The 17,997-nt window shown below is 42.8% G+C and overlaps 1 protein-coding gene across 10 annotated transcripts in view; it reads right to left on the bottom strand.

The window, feature by feature from the left end:
- Positions 1-559: 559 nt before the first annotated feature.
- Positions 560-17,997, bottom strand: part of wnk3 (WNK lysine deficient protein kinase 3) — a 37,586-nt gene continuing 20,148 nt past the window's right edge. For 3 of the 10 annotated variants that reach the window (XM_085146881.1, XM_085146882.1, XM_085146884.1), the window contains exons 10-25: positions 17,737-17,937; positions 14,031-17,300; positions 13,688-13,731; positions 11,435-11,564; positions 11,203-11,319; positions 11,012-11,113; positions 10,857-10,902; positions 10,601-10,753; positions 8,482-10,499; positions 8,015-8,261; positions 5,950-6,035; positions 4,898-5,235; positions 4,529-4,764; positions 4,346-4,441; positions 4,088-4,251; positions 560-3,772 (exon numbers count right to left, since the gene is read on the bottom strand). In XM_085146881.1, coding sequence (XP_085003007.1) covers positions 3,221-3,772; positions 4,088-4,251; positions 4,346-4,441; positions 4,529-4,764; positions 4,898-5,235; positions 5,950-6,035; positions 8,015-8,261; positions 8,482-10,499; positions 10,601-10,753; positions 10,857-10,902; positions 11,012-11,113; positions 11,203-11,319; positions 11,435-11,564; positions 13,688-13,731; positions 14,031-17,300; positions 17,737-17,937 — 7,800 coding nt within the window. In that variant the 3' untranslated portion in view covers positions 560-3,220. Of the gene's footprint in view, positions 3,773-4,087; positions 4,252-4,345; positions 4,442-4,528; positions 4,765-4,897; positions 5,236-5,949; positions 6,036-6,671; positions 8,262-8,481; positions 10,500-10,600; positions 10,754-10,856; positions 10,903-11,011; positions 11,114-11,202; positions 11,320-11,434; positions 11,565-13,687; positions 13,732-14,030; positions 17,301-17,736; positions 17,938-17,997 lie in introns of those variants that run through there. The other 7 variants (XM_085146886.1, XM_085146887.1, XM_085146885.1 and 4 more) reach the window with 7 other exon arrangements.

Raw genomic sequence — 17,997 nt, 5'->3', positions numbered from 1 at the left:
GTCAGACTAGCAGTTTGGATACACCTTCTCATTTAATGGTTTTTCTAGATAAATAACGAAAACATCAAATACATGAAGCAAGACATATGGGAGATATGTAGCACAAAAAAAGAGATAAATAATTCTATTATGTTTTATATTTTAGATTCCTGAAATTAGCAAGTCTTCGCTTTGTTGACAGCCCTGCAAACCCTTGGCCTTCTCTAAATGAGCTTCTCTAAGTGAGAGAATGTCAAGAGGGTGCAGTAATCAAAGGAAAGAGTGGCTATTTTGAAGAATCTAAAATATAAATCATGTTTTGACTTTTTACACTTTTTTGTTTACTACATAATTCCATATCTGTTCATTCAGTTTTGAGGCCTTCAGTGGGAATCTACAATGTAAATAGTCATGAAATTAAAGAAAAAAAACTTTTCATTGGCAATGTAGCCCAGGTTTTACTAGTTTTACAAATGATTATTGTGTTTTATCATCATAATAACACATATATAAGCATATATATGAACATCCCACGTGCCCAGTGAACTTACGGTACAAATAAACCTCCTATACACTGGTGTCATTTGATGTTTGACATCATTTATTTTGATTAGTTACAAAACATAAATAAAATCAACAGATGAATTAGTTAGAATTTACAGAGGCTAAATCACCCGCAACATACATTATTCCTTTAGTTTTCTTTTCTGCCCAAATGTACTTTTTAACCATGGTTCTCAATTGTGCCATTTTGGGAGCCCCCAGATTTTCTGTTTAATTTGTATTAATTTAATTTTAATTTAATTTAATGTGACCTAAAGCTCAGTGGGAAGGTGAGGTGTCATTGCTTTATGTACCATCTGGGCTGCAGTGGTTCAAAACTAAAATATGATGGCAAAATAACCAAAAATGATCTGAATATGATCCGGAATGAGCTTCGCCTGTCAGAGTTAAAGCAAGACAGGGAGTCCCACGTAAACATGGATGAAAACCAGTTTTCTAGTTTCAAATAACCTCTGATTTGTAGCGGGGAGAACACAATTTTACAATTTGTACAACCTCATTCCAAAATACAAAAATAATCTTTGTCTTTTCGATAACATTTTGGTAACACTTCAAGGACAAAGTCAGCTTCTCTTCATGAGTCATAATCATTAAGCTGTAGCTTGTTAGATGCATGTTAGTATCAGACATGACAACACACACACCTCCACTAATAATGAACTACAGTACATCTCTGTGAAAACGTGGGTAGTCTTGAAAAGCAACACATACTGAGTACTGTAAATTTATATTCTAGATTATGCCGCTTCTGAACAACCATACCACTTGGCATGAACTATTCCTCTTAACCACTCGTGTTTCATGCCTTTGATTTACATTTAGCAGTTTTTGTCTGTTAAATCACCTGTTTTCTGTGGCACACAATCTATTATTAATAAATCAGAAATACCGCTTTGACTACTGGCTATTTATTAGACCAAAAAAATGTATTAACACCTAACCATCGATGGTCTAATGTGTGTATGGCTGATAAGCTGTCAGAGTGTACAGTAATATATCTGCTGGTGATATATTACTCTGAATGTCTGCATCTACACAATGAGTTAAGAAATCAAGAAATGAAGGATGTTTGACTCGAGTAAACCTTTAGATGTGTGCGTAAAGCACAGTGGCCCACATTTCATCTTCTGATCATTGAATTCAAACAGGCTATATTTAATAATTAAATTGCTCACAATTGAAACAAGGAATTTGTACAATGCCAAACAAAGCTGACACATGAGCATGTGAGGATCTCACATTGGTGTTGAACATCAAACTTAGAACTGGTGTATGACTGAAGAGCTCACTTGTTTTGTTTCTGTTGTTTTCCTTTTCTTCTTCTTCTTCTTCTTCTTCTTTTTTTTAAAGAAAGTAAGCCTAAATCATAGGCAGCGTAAACAATTCCACTTGAATACAGTGACATTTGAGAGGCTGCTTTGATGCATAAATTAATGCAATATACCAGGACTATTACAACATTTTGTCACACAGAAAAAAATAAACTCACACGCTCACAAAAATGCAGTATCTTTAGAAAAAGGCAATATGAGAATACCTTTATAATTTAGTTAATGATAACTTGGCAGTTTTTTTTCTTTTCCTTTTAAATCGTCCTCTTCAGCACTGGTATAGATGATATGCAGCAGAAATAAAGGAAAATGTCAAATGTGAAATCATATCATATTGAAAGCAAATGTATATGACTTGTTACCTCAGTGGGCTGCAAACAGTAACTGCGAGATTCATGAATATACAGCAAGTGCAAGCAGTTTGCACTAGGCGAGTCAAGCCGGCCATAAAATCATGCAGTCCTGGGTCGAAGGCACCCAAATATTTACTGAACAGAGATGGCAGATTTGAATTTACCATCATATTATGGATTCATCTGGTCATATTAATTTTGTTACAAACATAAAACAATAGAAAATCAAGCACATGCTGTACAGGTACACGACACCTCGACAGTGTGTTTGTTTGCACTGCAGTTAAATGGATAGCCGGATAAGTGCTGACCTCTGAAACATGCTGCTGTCAGTTTGGGTTTGTTTTTTTTCTGATTGCCTTTGAAACACTTGATCTGTAGGTTTACAGTTTTAAAATATGCTGAACAAAATCCCCTATGCATCAGGTATTAATCATTGTGCTTCTACAAAAATATTTTATGCCTTAAAGACAAATGAAAACAATACGTGCTGATCAATTTAGATGATCATTACTAATTGCACTTTTAAAAATTGATAGTCCTTTCACTGTAAGCGTTGACAAATCCAAAGAAAAATGTCAACGCCGTCAAATATTTTGTCCTTCTCGTCTCTGCTTAGGGAGATTTCAGGTCCTGCTGAGTTGGTTTGCAAACAAAAACGTTAATGTTATCTTGTGTCCAAAGACAGAAGTGATATGTACTCAAATAATCCACCCACACTCATAAATGCACACACTCATACATCAAAGACTTTATACAGCTCAATACTGATTCAGAAACCGCAGCCATGCTCCACATTACCCTCTGCCTGTACATACTACAACCTATCACCTTTCTTTCACATTCATTTCCCATCACATCCACAAGTACACTAGAACCCATATGTCATTGCAGTCACAACTCTCGCACACGTACACAGAACTAACGCTCTAAATGGATCTGCTTTACGTCCATCTCTTGGACCTTCATATTGGCCTCACACTTCACCTGGTTTCATTTCTGTCCCAGAGGAAGAGTAGAGGTGGGGGGTGTTTGGTGAATTTTGGCACTGGTAGGTAGAGCAGCAGTAGAGCACGACGAGGAACAGGTGGAAGAGGGTGAGGAGCAGGAGCAAAATGCCCCAGCAGCAGCAGCAGCAGCGCTATCTGTGGGTGCAGCGGTACCACTACCCGGCAGCATAGATGTAGCTGTGGACACTGGTGATGTGGGCATTTGGGAAGGCAGCAGCGGTTGGCTTTGAGGCTGGGCGATGGGTGGTGTCTGTGATAAAGACTGCGACTGCATGGGAGTTTGCATCAGGGGCTGTGGTATCTGCTGGCAGAGTTGGGACTGTGGATAGCTAATCTGCTGGAGGGGGAGAGACTGATGAAGGTGTAAACTTTGCTGCATCTGCGGGACTTGAGCCATGTGTGTTTGTGGTGGAGGTCCTGGAGAGTGCAGGGTGGACAGGCTTCCTCCACCCGTGTAATGGGAAGAGGGTGCCACAGTCAAACTGGCAGGGGTTGTGGGCGCCTGTGCCACTGGAAACCAACCTGGGGGAGCCACCTGCACAAATATAGCAGTAAACACTTAGAGAGTATGACTACAATAACAAAACAAACCTTTTGGTACTGTTGGCTCAAGAAACTGTCTAAAACTCTTAAAGCTTTCTGACTTAATTGTATCATCATCACCAAAAACCACGAAGAATTGTTTGGTAATTCAACATCACACTCAAAAAAGATTTTTTTCCTCTCATAAACAATAAGCCACAGTTCAGTAAAATGCATTTGAAATATATAAAGTTTATTTATCCAAATAATTAATTATTAAGAAAGACATGCCTGATATACCAACAACACTTTTCACGTGTAGTCCTACCTCAGTTCCCTGGCTCCAGCCTCCCAACTCCTGCACCTGCTGAATCTGCTTAATTTGATTCAGTGAAGGCTTAGGCGGGGTGGTGCTCACTGTCTCCTTTGTCCAATTATCAACAAGTTTGTGCAGCTCGTCTGTGAATGTACTTTTTCTTAGAGGACTGTGATCTGTGGAAAAACAAGGCGACTCGTCATGGCACCAACTGACATTAATTATGTTATGCTGACCCGATTTTTGTAGCACTACGAGGATAAACCGTACCTCTTTTAGCAGGTAGCGTAGTAAGGTGCGCTGGCTTGCAGTACAGTGAAAGCCTATTCTTTTCACTACCTGAAAAGCTGCTTGACTGCTGAATCCCTGGATGAGACATACAAGACAGTTTCGCAGAGAGCAAATATAAAAAAAGAAAACAAGAAAGTGAGGAAGAAATAGTAAAAGCCTCACCAGCATGTGTAACTCCATTGTTGTCTACGTGAGAGTGAGGCCTGGGACGAAACTTTGTTTTGGTTGGCCTGGGCCTGCGAGGTGAGAGGGCAGGGGGCGCTGCAGGAAGAGGGGGGGTACGAGATAGGGAGGCAGGCAGACTCTGTCTTTGGTCTTTGAGGGAACGAAGCTGTCTGTACAGCTCCTGGAGCTCTCTGTTCTGCTGAGCCTGAAGGGAAACCACCTCTTTGATGTGCCTACAGAGAAAGAGAACGGTTATGAACTGTGAGAAAGAAACAAAAATAAACGGAGACACAAAGAAGAAAATTCAATAAATGGAGAAGCAAAAGTCTTGTACAATAATAAAACTTCTTTCCCTTGTTGACTTACTTTTCTCTGAGCTTGTGTAATTCTTTCCGCAGGTCTTCATCCTCCAGCTCACTCTCATCATCATCATCACTGCTTCCAAGGGGTGAGTGGCTGTGGCCAGGACCTCGAGCAGCGTGGGCCATTGATGGAGTTCTCTTACTTTCTTCTTTATCTCCTTCCTTTGCCCGAGATTTCCTCCTCTCCCTCACCAAATCAGGAGACACTGGCGAGCTGTCAGTCTGCCTGTCATCTTTCTTAGTCTCAGTCTGGGTCACAGAGAAACGGCCAACTTTTCTGTGAGTGCCACCATGGCCCGACGGTCGATCCTTTGGGGGAGAGATCTGGGGCACTGGAGTCACCTGGTGATTAATAATGTGGGAAATCTTCATTGCTTGTTCAGACCAGGGCTGCAACGTTTTGTCGGCATAATTCATGACTCAGCTATAAAAATTAGTTGATGCGAAATTTTACTGTCAACGCTTCATATGCTAATACCAAGTAAATGTGTTTTTGTAACTGCAATACACTCCAGGACGCTATGGGGGAAGGATCACCTATATCATCTACCAAGACTGCAGACAATACTAAGGAAAAAGAATGTGGTGCGAACTGCAAAACAGGAGGTCAGCAGAAAATGGAAACAGATGAAAGCATTTCACAGAAAACAAGCAAAGTTAAATGCAGACTGTGCAAAGCGGAGCTTTCCTTTCACAACAGCAATACTGCCGTGCACGAACATTTAAGGCCGGCCCCCTGGACCTGTGACATCAACTCTGAATGGGTCAGTTTTAGAAAGTTAAGTTAGTTCGTCACACTGATACCTTGTTCATGTAAATGTTCGTACTGTCATGTTTATGTTAGCTTAACTGTCAGAAACTGCTCAGGATGATGCTTGCTAAGCGTTTCCTGGGTCATTATTTTGACCCGGAAACATATGAAACATTAATCGATGACTAATCAACTAATCAAAGAAAAACTGGCAGATTAGTCGACTACCAAATTTTTTTGTTGCAGCCCTAGTTCAGACTGTCCCAAAGACTGAGACTAACAAGAATCAGCTAATGTGCTCCTACCTGAAAACGTCCTTTAAAAGGCTGCGGGGGATTAAGTGGTGCTCCTGCCTTTCCATCTTTAAACAGCTGACTGCTTGAATCTGCTTCTGATAATGAGAAAGGGATGAAAACAAAAGGGATAGACAAGGACAAAGATACAAAAACACACGTATAAAAACACACAAATGATGATACAGACATACAAGAAAGGAACAGAAACAGAAAAATGCACATGACAGTGAGACATACAAATGCAAAAGGACAGACACGGAGAACAAACACAAAGGCACAGTGTTAAGAATTGGCCATTTGACTTCTTTAACATGCATGCAAGTCTGTAAACTGTGGAAAGATACTTTCTGTGGATGTCAATTTTAAAATGAGGTCTTTGTGAATTTAAAGTTGTTAAAAAAAACTTTGTGAGGTGTGGGGAGTAGTGGTAAATGCATTCATTAAAAGCAAAAACATATTTTAAAATACCAGTTAAATACAGTATAGCCCACCCACACATCCACTCTCTCATTCTCACCAAGTCATCGCTGCTCCACCCACTCATTAGACAATGTAGCCCAATATCACATTTAAGATCTTTGTCAGAGCAACAGTGATATTGGTCAGTGTGTTTGATGTTTGGGATTACGACATTAGCGTGTGTACATGGATCACCACAGCCATTTTTAAGGGAAAAATAAAACATAAAAATTAACATAAAATATATACAGCCTGGTATATGTGTTACTTACAGGTAATGGTCCATTATTAGTCACGTGTGTAGAACATAACGTACATGCTCATGCATGTGCTCTTGTAACAGAAGATCTAAGCTACTGCTACACACTTTACACACATAAACACGATTACATGCAAGATGACTGGAATACTTGAAAAGCGTGATGGAAAGCCTAAACGTGTGCAAAAGAGCCCGGCAGTAACTTACAAATCCTTTGGTAATGCACACACTGTAGTCTAACATTCTTCACTATATATTTTACACTTACTTCACTACAGCTACATCATATATTATTGTTTTGGAGCAGTGCTACTGTGTATGAGTTTACAGGATAAGCCTATATGTATTCTGAACTACAAACAATTACATAACATCGGCTTGGTAACTTAGCATCTATGCTATCGGCTTGGTAACTTAGCATCTATGCTAATTACATAACATCGGCTTGGTAACTTAGCATATATGCTATCGGCTTGGTAACTTAGCATCTATGCTAATTACATAACATCGGCTTGGTAACTTAGCATCTATGCTATCGGCTTGGAACTTAGCATCTATGCTAATTACATAACATCGGCTTGGTAACTTAGCATCTATGCTATCGGCTTGGTAACTTAGCATCTATGCTAATTACATAACATCGGCTTGGTAACTTAGCATCTATGCTATCGGCTTGGTAACTTAGCATCTATGCTAGTTACATAACATCGGCTTGGTAACTTAGCATCTATGCTATCTGTGTAATGGTGTGAGTTGCATTACGCTGTCTACACTGAGTCAGCAGGTGCAGTTGAGATGATTGTTGCTGGCAGTGCCTGTGGACTTGGGACAATGAAGGGAGGTGTGATGTGAAGGAATATTTCCTTGGCACAGGCACAGCTTGTCTTTACTCCATAGTTCATCAGCACTGGGAGGACATCAGATTTGTGATGCCAAACTCTTCCTATACTGTGCCAATCTCCCACCCTCCTCTACGCTCCACTGTTCTCGCCCCTGAGTGAGCAAGTCATGCAAAAAGAAAGACTGCCAAGAAAATGAAATTTAGTAAAAAGGAATTTAGAAATAAAAAAATCAATAAATAAAAACAAACAGTAATGTATGCAGTGATGTCAACACTAGGGACTTACAGGGGGGGACTATAACCAAATAAAAAAACATACATAAAACAGTATTATTTAGCTGGAAAAATTAATATCCATTAACATTAACTTTAAAGCCTTAAAGGTTAAAAAAAGTTATTTTGCTATGTTAAAATTAGTACTAGATATTAGATTTAGGTCCATGCCCCAACATCCCATTCTCTCTCTCTCGCTCTCGCTCTCTCTCGCGCGCGTTTACTCCCTAAAAGGACGCTACCTTGCTGGACTCTGGGCTTCTTGAACAAGCTGGCGGAGTGACGCAGTTTGCATGCCCAGTTTTTGAATTTTCGAGTCCAGGATTTCTTGCTAACAGGATTTCTGATACTAGGACATGTCAGGTTTAGGCCAAAATATCCACCTCCTGCATTGTGCTGCTGCTGTCCGTGCCGGAGGGGGATCGGTTGCTGATTGGGGGGCCATGATGCGTCTCCAGTGGCACTGGTGTCAGAATGTGAGGGTACAGCCTAGAACAGTTAAGACAATTAAGAGTGGCTGCATGGAGTTGAGATATAAAAAGAAACGCAGAGATACTCAAACATTTATATAATACGAATAATCGCGGACAGCTGAAACATAGTGGAGTCACATTTACACACTGAAACAGTACAATAATTATAATTCACTACAGTGAAAGACAAACTGAAGGAGAATTCACTTGAAATCTAATCTGTGGTATTCACTCACAAGAATGGTTGGTTCTCCTGGTACAGGTGGGCGTTGGGGCCCAGCAGAGTCATCCTGATTGGGAGGCAGAAGAGGGGTGGGTGGGCTGGATGAGACAGAGGTGGTGAGGAGTCGTGGGCCAAGCTGCTGCTCCACTGGGTCCAACTCCATAGAGTTTGGCACCTCTTTGGAAGCTTTCTCTCCACCTCCTTCTCTCTCTGGGTCAGGAGAGGTGGAAGATGAACGGGAGTTGGTGGAGGAAGTAGTGGAGGATGAGGACTGTGGGGAAGTATCTGAGATGGAGGCAGGTGGGGGGAAAGATGAGTGGTGGATTGACTGTGGCTCTGATGACTCATCACCACCTGCTGATGTGGAGGCAGCTGATGTTGGGCCAGAGGTAGCCCCCCCAGCCAGCGCTGTCCCACTGCTGTACTCCTGATACAACAAATTCCTTAGCTTTTCATCCAAGGTTTTTATGCGGTTGTCTACAAATTCAATTTTGGGGGGGCCTTCGCTGTCTGACTCGGCTACGGAGGAAGGTTGAACAGGGGATGGCGTCATTACGTGGGAGAATGCGGGTAAGGGGGTGTCAGCAGTTCCCAGATGCAGAGGTGGCAGAGAGGAGTCAGAGGAGGGATGAAAGGGGGCAGAATAACTCCCCGTGTCCTCTGTGACACTTGTCTCTCCCGTGGACACCTCTGACTCTGACATCTGTAAGGAGGACTGCTTCTGTAGTGGGAACTGCAGCTGTTTGAGGGGTGTGTCCACAGCTTTAACCATCTCCTGTTGCTGCTCAGTATATTGTGATTGTTTCTGTGCCTGTATGTGTTGTGATAACAGCTCAACAGGCACAGGGGTTTGTTGTGGGACCTGCTGTTGTGGTACTGGGCAAACATTTAGCTGTGTCTGCTGCTGAAGAAACTGCTGACTAACTGATAGGGGCAGCATTTGGTTTTGATCTGGGTTCAAAATTGCAGCACCCATAAACATCTGCTGCTGTTGCTGCTGTAGCTGCTGCTGTAAGTGTAATGTCTGTTGTAGGTTTAACTGTTGCTGCTGCTGCTGTTGTTGATCAATGTGGGCTTGTTTGGGGGGCAATGGACCAGCAGGACTCATAATCTGCTGTTGTAACTGCTGTAACTGAGGCTGCTGCAGCAACTGTGGGGCAAACTTTGATGTCTGCTGTTGAACAAGGGGTTGTTCGGTTGGCTGCTGAGGAAAAGGTGGCAGAGGCAGAGACTGCTGTAACACCTCTGAATGACAATGCTGAGACATTCCCTGCACCTCAGTCAGCTGCTGTTGGAGTGGTATTTGTGTTTGAATTAGCTGCTGCGGATGCAACTGCTGGAGAGACTGCTGAAGTGCTCGTTCCTGCTGCAGTGGTACTTGTTCGTGGTACACCTGATGTTGGGACTGTAGTTTCTGTTGTGGTGACGGTACTTGCTGCTGTGATGCAGACTGTAGCTGTTGGTGTGGCTGTTGTGGGGCTGGTTGGGCTACTTGGGTGTATGTCTGCTGCTGCTCTATGCCAAGTTGGCTTACAGTAGAAGGGATGACTACAGCAGGAGAAGGGGAATGAAAAGAGGCTGAAGATGGGTCCACGGCAGACATACGGGGCCTTGAAGCAGAGATCAGAGTATCATCTACACTTTGACTCGCAGTGGAACAAACACTGGTTCCAGGAGAAGTCAGGTTATCGGGATGAATAGTGATGGGTGAGGGAGACACAACAGCAGGAGCAGTGGACAAGCTGGTGAGGTTAGCATCGGGAGCAGCAGCAGATGTTGCTATAGTTAAAGGAGCAATAGAAAGTTGGTCAGCAGAAGCTGAGATAAGGCCAGTTGAGGTGGTGACAGGGACAGAGGCTGGTCCAGGCCTGGTTTCAGGTGCTGTGTGATGAGCAGGGGCTGCGGTAGCAGAGGGGCTCATGGAAGTAGGTACTGAAGCAGTGGAGTCTGGGGGGGAGGTGGCAGAAAGGGTGGGGTAGGAAGGAGAGCTCATTCCACTCAAGGACTCCAGACTTTGGGATCCTTCACTTTCTACAGCCGCAGAAATGAACACGGAGTTAAGTTTTTGTTATGTGGCCAAATGGGCCATGTTAATAAGCCAAAGTAATAAAACCGACTCGAGGAGTGCTCACCTTTCTCTCTTTTAGGAGACTGGGGAATCCTTGTCTCTGCAGTAGGTGATGGTGTGGTTGCTCCCTGACTGGACAGAGAGTCTCTGTGGCGGATAGTCTGGTTGATAAAGAACCGCCAACGTCCCACTGGGGAGGAATGGGGCACTGGGTCCACTGAGAAACCGTAAAGATTGTTTACTGGTTTCTACTAAGTTGAGAAACATCACATAGAACATATTCCCATTCTACCAGAACATTTGTGTATGCTTAAACTTACTGGAGTAAGTGGGAGTGCTGACTTGTAACTGGTCAGTCGATCCAGTCTAGTACAAAAATAAGGATTTATCATTTTGTGTATATATATTCACGTTTTCTCAGATTCAGCATCATTCAAACAAAACAGAAAAACTAAAGAGGATAGACCGATAGTACCTCTGAATGTGTCTGAAGAATTTCATGGGCTTTCTTAACGATCGCTCTGAGCTCCTCAACAAATGTTTCTTTCTCCACATCAAGGACAAAGTCCTCCTCCACCTGCAAAGTTTTATCAAACGGCAGTCATCAAAAATGAAAACAATACTTTTCAAAATAAGTGCAAACTACAGGAATATACAGTAATGTACCATGTAGTCTGCTATGTCCTCGGGTGCATCCCCTTCAATGTCAAACTTAAATGTCACCATCTTGTTGCTGTGAGTCTCCAACTGACAGTCCACCATATTGTCCCCACTGCCGGACACCTATTAAGTACAAGACAAATAATCGCATTTATTATTTGCTATTAATCTTTTAATATCCATGAATATACTTTATATATATTATAAAGTCGGTGTTGGTGTTTCCTATATTTTTTACCTGAAGCATGCTCAGTTGAAACTGGTGTTTCTCAGACTTCTGGCTGGAAGCTCGTCTCTGAGACTTAAGTTTCTCTAATTTTCCATTCGCCAACAGCTGCAAGGGGTCTTCGCCACTGGCTGGTATAGACCTAAAGGTGTCATGGAGATTAGAAATTGTATTGTAAATCTTAAGTGTGTATAAATGTATAAACTCAATTATGAAAAAGTAGAGATACTGTATAAAATAGAAAAAAAACAGAATGTAATGATTTCCAAATCTCAAAAATCAGGTCATGTTGAATTTCATTGGAGCAACATGTCTCAAAAAAGTTGGGACAGGGCCCTGTTTACCATTTGGTAGCGTCCCCTCTTCTTTTAACAATAGTCTGTAAACATCTGTGAACTGAGGAGACCAGCTGCTGAACTTTTGGGAGAGGCACATTGTCCTATTCTTGTCTCATGTAGGATTCTAGTTGCTCAAACATCCTGTGTCTTCTTTGTGGTATTTTTAATTTCATGATGCATTAAATGTTTTAAATAGGTGACAGATCTGGACTGCAGGTGGGCCTCTTCAGCACCTGGAGTCTTCTACTAAAAAGTCAGCGCTGTTGTAAAAGATGCAGTATGTTGTTTATCGCCGTCTTGCTAAAATATGCAAGACCTTCCCTAAGAAAGATGTCATCTGAATGGGAGCATGTGTTGCTCTAAACCTGTATACATGTTTCAGCACTGATGGTGCCTTTCCAGATGTTCGGGGTTATTATTACATAGGCACTAATGTAACCACATACTGTCAGAGATGCAGGTTATTGTGTGTATTGTGTATTTTGTTGTACAGTTATTTTATTTTTCAACTTTAATTTATATATTTTATTTTATTTTATTCCTTCCTAGTTAAATTTTACCCCTTTTTAATTTTCATATTTATTTCCTATCTTATTCATAGCCTTTTCTTTTTTTCTTTAGGTCACGAGCAGTTGTCTAAGCATTTCACTGCATATCGTACTGTGTATGACCATGTATGTGACAAATAAAATTTGAATTTGAATTTTATTGAACTGAGTGCTGATAACAAACTGGATGGTCCCTTCCCTATTTAGTGTGGCGCCTCAGCATTCATGTTTCCCATTAAATTTTGTTTGTCACAGACCATATTTACACTTTGCCTCAGTCCATTTTAAATGAACTTTAGCCCAGAGAAGATGTCTGTGTTCCTGAATCATGTTTACATATGGATTATCCTTCGCATAATAACGCTTTAACCTGCATTTGTGAATGGCTGTCCAGAATCATCACTGGTAATAAGAGCAAAGTTCCTGTCTATACGTTAGTCAGAGGCCCAAACAGAAGCAAACTTCTCATTGTTTTCAATACCGGCAGTTCTATGCACGAGGACTCTGACCCTGAGGGTCAGACTGTCAATGAGAAGAACATCCAACAAAAACCACCTGAACTATGGTTTCTGTCAGCATGTTATTGCAGGTCAGCACACAGTGCAATGGACTTTTCTGGCTGAACCAGAACAACCAAAACCTACAAATACTCCTGACCTGCCAAAGAAAGATGACTGAGACTATGCATTGTTACCCAAAATGAGCCTTTAACCTCCTAAAACCCGAACTCATTCACGGCATGCATTTTTAATTTCTCTTTGATATTTGGGCATATTGGGACCTGATGAATATAAAAACAAAGAATTACCAGATTTTTTTTTTTTACCTAATTTTTGTGTCTAAGAAAAATATGAGCCACATATGAGGATATTTGTTTAAAATTTTGATAGAACAGTAGCAGCATAATGTCCTCGTAGGTGGATATCAGGCCCTTGTAGAGCAAAATTGAGTATTTTGGTCTAAATAACCCAAAATGTGATGTCCACATATGTGGATGCCAGGTCCTAGGAGGTTAAAGATAAAGGCTTGTCATTTGGCCATAGTGTTTAAAATCTAGTGCAACACAGGGAAAAATGCAGAGGAGTTTTCCACAAATGATCTAAAAACATCAGCCATGCTTGAAGCTTTAAAGGCTCTCACTCAACATTTAATGTGAAATTGTAAAGGATTCAAATGTAAAACATTATTACATCATGAGACTCTTTTATGATTTCTAAAAACATAATCTTTTTGCACTACTACTTAGCTGCAAAATGAATTCATTTAAAAGAAAAACCAAGTCTCTGAGCATGTTTTAAGTCCTTGTATGGCAAATTACAGCTTCACTCAGTACTGAGATTACATTTATATGGAAATCTGACTGCAATGATATCACTTACCCTGATGAAGAATGACGATCTGCACTTGTCTTACAAGGACCATCCTGTAGAGTGACATATATACAAACACGCACACACAAACCATGCCAGCGTGAAGAAAAGAATGCAAAAATAGATTAGCTATGTTAACGGCAAGTAAAGCAATAATGTGATTATGACAAATGACATATAGGACATGTTCTGTGAATACACTTAGGAATCAAAATTTGTTAGTATGAATCAAAAAGGTGCAGTCAAAGCTTATTTTCAAATATTTAGATTTAGCAGTATTCTTACTTATTCTGCCAGCATGTCAGTCAAGTTATTATTAAATTTATAAAGCAAACTTTCATACTTCTTGTACCTGAGCAATGCCCAGCAGGGAAAGGTCACAGTCTTGCAGCGAGCCTTGGGTCAGTTTGGGTTTGGGGGCATTAGAATCAAGTGATTGTAGAGCAGTAACAGGCAGAGGGGAGGTGGGCATAAAGTCGGCTTGCGCTGGTAAGGTTACCTGGGCTGCTGGTGAAGATGTGGGCAGCTCTGGAGCAGGGGCAACAGCAGGATAGGGGGATGGCAGGGATGTAAGAGATGATAGTGTAGAAGGACATGAGGTATGCAAAGGGCTTAGGGGCACTTGCTGTGTAGGAAAGACAGCATGGGGCAAAATAGGCTGCTCAGATATAGGCGTCTCAGAGTGTGTTTGAGTGTGTATCTGTGTTTGAGAGTGTGCTTGGGCCTGATTGCTGGCTTGTGTTTGTGTGTGAGCTGGTGGCATCTGCGTGGGATGGTGCTGTGGAGAAGGAGGGGCACCTAGCACTAGGTGGCTATACAGAGACAGGGTGTTGCCCTGGGACTGAGGCTCAGCCACATTATTGGGGCCTAATTGTCCAGGAGCAATGGTCATTAGAGGGGAAGTAGGTTGACACTGTGAGGGAAGCTGACTCTCGTCAAAGGTTATCAAAGCTGGTTTCAGAGGAAGCGGTTGCTGAACGGGAGTTGAGCTGGGTAGTGCCGGTAGCTGGGTCTGTGGGGGTGGCATGGCGAGAGATTGCTGCACGTGAGAAAGCTTCTGCAGCTGTTGTTGGTACTGCTCGGTATACTGAGGAACAGCAGGCTGGCAGATGGACTGAATTACTGAAGGGTCACCCTGAACAACTGGATGTAGTGATCTTTGGCCCGGGACGTGTGCTTGTTTGGTCTGTATAGGATGAAGAGGGGCAGCTACTGAACTGAGACCATCTGTTTTCGTTCCACAACTTCCAGCTGAGCCAGGTGACAGAATCATCTGCTGATACTGGATTACTGGGTGCTGTTGTTCCAGCCGTTGGGTAATATGAGTTATATCAGACTGTACAGGTGGTATGGCTTGCTGGGTAGGGTGAGGGACATACTGACTGGTCAAAGGAACAGCAGCAGACTGAGCATGCAACTGGCTGGCTTGCTGGCCTTGAGTTTGTTGTTGGATCTGGGGCTGGGTGAGCGCTGGCATTTGAGCATTTTGCTGAATAAGAGTTTCATGTTGAATCTGACTGGGGATTGAAGCAACTGCACCTGGAGGCTGGACAGTAGTTTGACTTTGTTGGCCCATCATTTGAACATCAGCCTTTGGGACCTGGCCATGCAGTGGCTGTGACTGAGTAAAGGTTGTGGTCAGAGGATGAGCCTGGATTGGCTGAGAAGTTACCTGACTCTGTGTGGGAGTAACAGGCCCAGGGTAACTACTTTGGGAAGGAACCTGCTGGCTCTGGATGACTTGTGTGTGTCCCTGAATCAATGATAATGGGGTAGTTACCTGGCCCTCTGTCATAGCTTGAGGTGCTTGGGCTGCAGACTGAGCTATAAACTTGGCTGGGCTCTGGCCTTGGTTCTGGGGCTGAGCCTCACTTTGTCCTTGCTGTGTAAGGATTTGAGCTGGGACACTTGCAGGCGTCTGAACAGTAGCAGGAATGGTCATGGGCACTTGGCCCTGAGATATAATATAAGTTTGGTGATGAATGACCTCAGTACTGACTGGTGCGCCAACTGATATGTGAGGTTCCATTACAGATGTGTGCTGCTGTGGTTGGGCAACAAATGCCTGCTGCTGCTGCATCAGTGCTACCTGCTGCTGTTGCTCTATCATCTGAGAAGCATGAGGTGTAAACTGAGTAGAGTTCAATTGTGGGATGCACATCTGCTGCATATCGGTTGGTTGATGATGAATCTGCTGCTCACTGTTGCTTTGTGGTATAGGGACAGCTTTGTGTTTTTCAGTTTGCTGAAGTTGAATGATGGAAGCTTGCTGCTGCTCTTTAAACTGCTGCTTCATTAGAGCCTGTTGCTGTAATCGTTCTGCTTGCTGTTGTAACAGGACTTGCTGTTGACGCTGCTGCTCTAACTGTTGCTGCAACAGAGCTTGCTGCTGCTGCTCTATCTGCTGTTTGAGTTGCGCTTGTTGCTGCTCTTGTTGCTGCAGCTGAGCTTTCTGCTGAAGCTGCTGCTGCTGCTGTAGCATTAACTGCTGTTGTATCAGCGCCTGCTGCTGTTCCATTTGCCGGATCAAGGCCTGCTGTTGCAGTTGTTGTTCATTCTGCTGCTGCGTCTGCTGGGGATGCTGCTGCAATACAATTTGTTGCTCGTTTTGCCCGCTTTGTTGCTGATTCTCTGTTTCCTTTTGTGTTGCAGTTTGGCGCTGTCCAATTTGTTGATATAACTGACTCTGTTGCTGTGAAGGAGGTTGCTTTGGTTGTTGTTGCTCTAACTGATGCTGAAAAACTGGTTGCTCTTGCGGTCCAAGACCTTGTTGCTGCTGCTCTTGTTTCTGCTGAATGAGAGCTTGTTGCTGTTGATCCAACAGTTGCTTTTGTTGAAGCGCTTGCTGCTGCTGTAGCTGGGCTTGCTGCTGCTGTTGAAGCAGTGCTCTTTGTTGTTGCTGATCAAGCTGTTGCTGGACATACAGCTGATGTTGCTCAAGCAGTAAAGCTTGTTGCTGCTGCTCTTTTTGCTGCTGCTGTTGTAACAAAGTTTGCTGTTGCTGAAGCTGTTGTTGTGATTGTAGCATTATCTGTTCACAGGGATCCCCTGTTGATTGCATAGCTCGCTGCTCCATACCTGTTTGCGGTGTGAACACATGCTGCTGTGAAGCCGGCTGGACGTGTGGGGCAGACTGCTGTACACAGATCTGCTGCTGAGTCTCAGACTGATGTTTCTCGATGGACGTAGCTGAAAGGCTGTGTTGATGCTGTTCTGTTGCAGGCTGAGCGGCAGTAACTTGTTGTTGTTCAAGCTCAGCTGACTGCCCCCCTATTTGCAGTTGTGGCTGCTGCTGCTGCAAATGAAGAGTGGAGGTCTGGGGATCCATTCCCATCTGTTGTTGTGGGACAATAGTCTGCTGGGGGATCACGACAGACTGTGTTTGTTGGGGTGCGGCCTGGGAAATGATGTCAGTGATCTGCATGGGAGTGGCAGGGTGTTGGGTCTGCTGAGCGTGGGGCACAATTGTCCTTGCTAGTCCAGCAGTATCACTGACTGGCATGGATGCAGTGAGAACATTAATGGGTGCCTGTGGGGAAACAGGTGGTATGTATGACTGTGAAGGGGCAACTGATCCGTGGGGAGTGGCGGTTTGAAAATCATCTGATGGGAATGTTTGTGACTATTGAGTGATAATGGCAGAAGGATGTTTGGAGTTGAAAGAAGGGGGAAAAGAAAGTAGCAGAAAAATTGGGTTAAGATTAAGCTTTGGAAAGAAGCATCAATTATCAACACATTTAATTTTAATCAGGGTGTCCCACAGTGCTTTATAGCAGAGGTTGGCTGCCTCCCCACAAAATTAACCAGAATCACAATTTCACACTCCAAGGTAATATAGTATTTAATGAGAGAGACATCTCACCACCTCTGACAAACAACTTCCTGGGGGAAACCCTGTGTAGTGTAAAACCAGATGGCGAATCTCAGATGATTATGAGGATGATTTATGTCAGCACAAACAGTTATTATATGGAAAAGAACACATTAACATTAATGTTAGCCTTCATTGCCCCTATGTTAAATTAGGCTGTCGGTTTGCACATTATCACCATTTTCACCTGAAAGTATTGTTGAGGTACACTTGGCGATACCTGCGGAACCACGGTACCGGAGTGAAGAAATGTCTGACCCATGGGTCCTCCTCCACTTTGTCCTAAGGACATGCTCGTCATACTAACGCTCGGCCCAAGAGGTATAGTAGCAACACTTGTACTCTCACCAATGGGGGGCATCTGAGGATGAGGCAATGCACCAGTGCTCTGTTGTGGAAGAAAAATGATGAATACATATATAAATATATATATACAGTATTTAAGTTC

Source organism: Neolamprologus multifasciatus, chromosome 20, assembly GCF_963576455.1.
Source record: "Neolamprologus multifasciatus chromosome 20, fNeoMul1.2, whole genome shotgun sequence".
Classification (NCBI taxonomy): Eukaryota; Metazoa; Chordata; class Actinopteri; order Cichliformes; family Cichlidae; genus Neolamprologus; species Neolamprologus multifasciatus.
This window is presented reverse-complemented; position numbering and strand designations above follow the sequence as displayed.